We start from the raw sequence: 3342 nt of genomic DNA, 5'->3' as shown, positions 1-3342 counted from the left end.
GTATTGATTTTTTAATAAACCTTAAACCATTTCCAAACAAAACTATTTCCAATACTTCAAATTCTGTGTTTAAAAAAATAATGTTTTGAAAATGAGTAATATATATATCCAAACATATATATTTGAAAATAAATATAATGTATATTGAATATATATTGAAAATATATAAGATATATTTTCAAAACACACACACACACACACACATATATATATATATACATATATGTATATGTATATATATATATATCACCTGGTATTTACATGTCTGAAATGTTATTTCTCCGAAGCAATCACCTCTTTCCTAAATATGCTAATAGCAGTTGGATTGCATGTTTATAATCATCCTCTACAATCCCTGTTCAAGTTATGTCTTATTGCATCTTTTTCAATCTTGAAAAAGATAGCCTGTACCTTTAATAAGGGAACTGGTGAAAGCTTTCTTTCCAAACTTGTTCCCTGGCTTCCAAGTGACGAAATGAGCTGTAATTTGAGAGTCCTGCAATCCTCAGGATATCTTTAGCCAAGGGGAAAGACAACTCTGCATTCCCACCCAGTCCAGGGGTTGAAATAGTGTCAGAACAGCTTCCCTTAGCTACTAGCTCCATCTCCCTGGAGCCAGAGGGAACTCAGAAAGTGACCGCAGAGCCAGCGCCTGGAGTAGCTGGTCCCCACTCGGTGGATCCTGCTGTCCTACTGAAACTGCAAAGGCTCAGCCAGCCGCTCAGTAGGGAGAGGACCAGGGACGCTGAGGACCGTGGTGCATACCGCTTCTTTGCAGAGCCACATGAAGCCTGTGGAGGAACCTGGATCAGAGAGCGGCAAGCGCGCTGCGCCTGAGGAGGGCGCCTTCATCCGAAGCCGCTGACTCCCTGGGGGACCTCTTTCCTTGTTCTGGACTAAAACGCTTCTCCCGAATATCCAGAATGGTGTTCCTGAAGTTGATCTGGATGGGTTTCTTCTGCCACCTGTGTCGAGGTTACTTTGACGGCCCCTTGTACCCAGAAATGTCCAATGGGACTCTGCATCATTACTTCGTGCCTGATGGAGACTACGAGGAGAATGATGACCCTGAGAAATGCCAGCTGCTCTTTAGGGTGAGTGATCGCCGGCGCTGCTCCCAGGGAGAAGGGGGCCAAGGCAGTAGCTTGCTGAGCCTCACTCTTCGAGAGGAGTTCACGGTACTGGGCCGCCAGGTGGAAGATGCTGGGCGCGTCCTGGAGGGCATCAGCAAAAGCATTTCCTACGACCTGGATGGGGAAGAGAGCTATGGCAAGTACCTGAGGCGGGAGTCCCACCAGATCGGAGATGCCTACTCCAACTCCGACAAGTCCCTCACTGAGCTGGAAAGCAAGTTCAAGCAGGGCCAGGAGCAGGATAGCCGGCAGGAAAGCAGACTCAATGAGGACTTCCTGGGCATGTTGGTCCACACCAGGTCCTTGCTGAAGGAGACACTAGCCATCTCTGTGGGGCTCAGAGACAAATATGAGCTTCTGGCACATACCATCAGAAGCCATGGGACCCGCTTAGGTCGACTGAAAAACGACTATCTGGAGGGTGGGGGACAGAAGACAGGCTAATATTTCCATTGTAACTGCTTTATTTTATCCAAATTTGCACTTTCAGAACACGTGTGAAATCGTCTTTTTAAAAGAAAGAAAAATTTAATAAGTTGAGTTATTCTGATAATAGTTTGGTGTTGTGCATTATTTATATTGTTATTAAGGATTTTTCGCATGCAAAAAAAAAAAAAAAAAAGCAATTTAAAACGAATCCCTGGGTTGTTTCCTAAAGGGTTTCATTGCTCTAACAGAATCTCTTCTTTTGACCCCATCTAAAGGATGCATTTGTGTGGAAAGACTGATTAAACTTCCTCATCCTGGCGACTGTCTGGACATACCTAGTGGGGACGAGGTGGGTGGCTCCGTTGCATCAGCAGCCTTCTCTTTGGTCTCTGAAGGCTGAGGCGCCTGTTTTTTCAGATGAGGTCCCAGGTGTGTCTCACTGCCTGCCAGCCAAGGAAGTTACTTGGTTCTCCTTTCGCTCTTATTTATTTACCATGTTCTTAGCTGTTTCTGTTTTGTTTTAAGAGTATTATTGGGAATTTGCATGCAAATCACCACCAGTAAGATGTCCAAGGTTCCACTGTGGGTTTGTATCAGTTGAAGATCCAGCATTTCAGACAGCAAACCTTTGGGGCAGTCGCTCACTCATGATGGTGATGCAGTCTTACTGTGTCTTTCACTGCATCATCAAAGAAACAGATTGCTTAACACTCCTCTAGTGTCTATGATTTAAGTTGCCAGCATATTTTTTTCCTAGGGCTCAAATAGTATTGCTTCATTTTGTTTATCGGAAAGTTATATTTCAAGAGGGAGGGTCTAATTCTAGAAACCCCTTATGTAAGTTCTGTTATTCAGCCAATAAATGTTTTCATATAATACTGGCTTATTTTCTAATTTACAGTCATAATTCTCATATCTCAATGACGGACTAGTGCAAAGGAGAGAGGGGCTAGGACTGAAGCCAGTTTACCAGCGCATATGATAAAGATGAGATGTAAAAAAGAAAACGGGGGGGGGGGGGGGGGAAGTGCTGTATTTTTGAGTACCTTACCCTATCGCTCACATACACCTTCCTAGTAAGGGGGAGTGTGATCTAGCCTGTACCAGAATTATACATTTGATTTCCACTCTTCTGATGGAAAAATCTTAAATTTCTCCCATTTTTCATTGGAAATGTGCAAAAAAGGGGGGGGGCATACCTCCTATGCACTCATTCTGTGTTGAAAGCTATTTCTCTGCTCTTAAAATAAATGAATTAAAATGTGAAATGTATTTTATTTCAATTCTTCCCTGGTCCAATACTCATCAGAACCTTAAATATACTTTCTTTTCACTTGCATCCATACACAAAGTACGCAAGAGTTCACATTCTGTTCATGAGAGACCCTATTCTTCTATCCTCTGTGCAAAGAAAGGATTTATCTGCTGTATACATTTGTCTCAGGGAAAAGGTAAATGATAACTTTAAAGGACTTTCTTCTTTATTCTGCAAAGAATGAGGACAAAAAAATTAATCAGAACAAATAGGATATTTGGTACTCATAAAGGCACATAGCTTCCAGCCTGAAAATGACAATATTGCCCCAAAGCACTCAGCTACAGCTTATAGACAGACAAATCAAATGGAATCTTCTTACTTTGACAGTTGTAATAGGATATTGAGATGTACCGAGGCTGGAGAATTTGTTTTTCTTCTGTATGTCAATCTCAATCAACAGGTAATGGCTGCTCACCACTTATGTTAAGAAGGATCTCATAGGCACAGAAGAGTGCTGTTCAT

At 42.3% G+C, this 3342-nt stretch overlaps 1 protein-coding gene across 1 annotated transcript; it reads left to right on the top strand.

The window, feature by feature from the left end:
* The first annotated feature begins 555 nt into the window (after positions 1–555).
* Positions 556–2578, top strand: Fibin (fin bud initiation factor homolog). The gene has a single exon (XM_052181394.1). The coding sequence runs from the start codon at positions 924–926 to the stop codon at positions 1575–1577; it is 654 nt and encodes a 217-aa protein (XP_052037354.1). The 5' UTR covers positions 556–923; the 3' UTR covers positions 1578–2578.
* The last annotated feature ends 764 nt before the right edge of the window (positions 2579–3342 follow it).

The sequence above is a fragment of the Apodemus sylvaticus genome, chromosome 5, assembly GCF_947179515.1.
Source record: "Apodemus sylvaticus chromosome 5, mApoSyl1.1, whole genome shotgun sequence".
Lineage (NCBI taxonomy): Eukaryota > Metazoa > Chordata > Mammalia > Rodentia > Muridae > Apodemus > Apodemus sylvaticus.
The sequence above is the reverse complement of the archived record's forward strand: the minus strand, read 5'-3'. Positions and strand labels throughout refer to the sequence as shown.

What these genes read in the sequence shown, in the direction of transcription:
- Fibin (XM_052181394.1), top strand. Translation starts at nt 924, where the DNA reads ATGGTGTTCCTGAAGTTGATCTGGATGGGTTTCTTCTGCCACCTGTGT.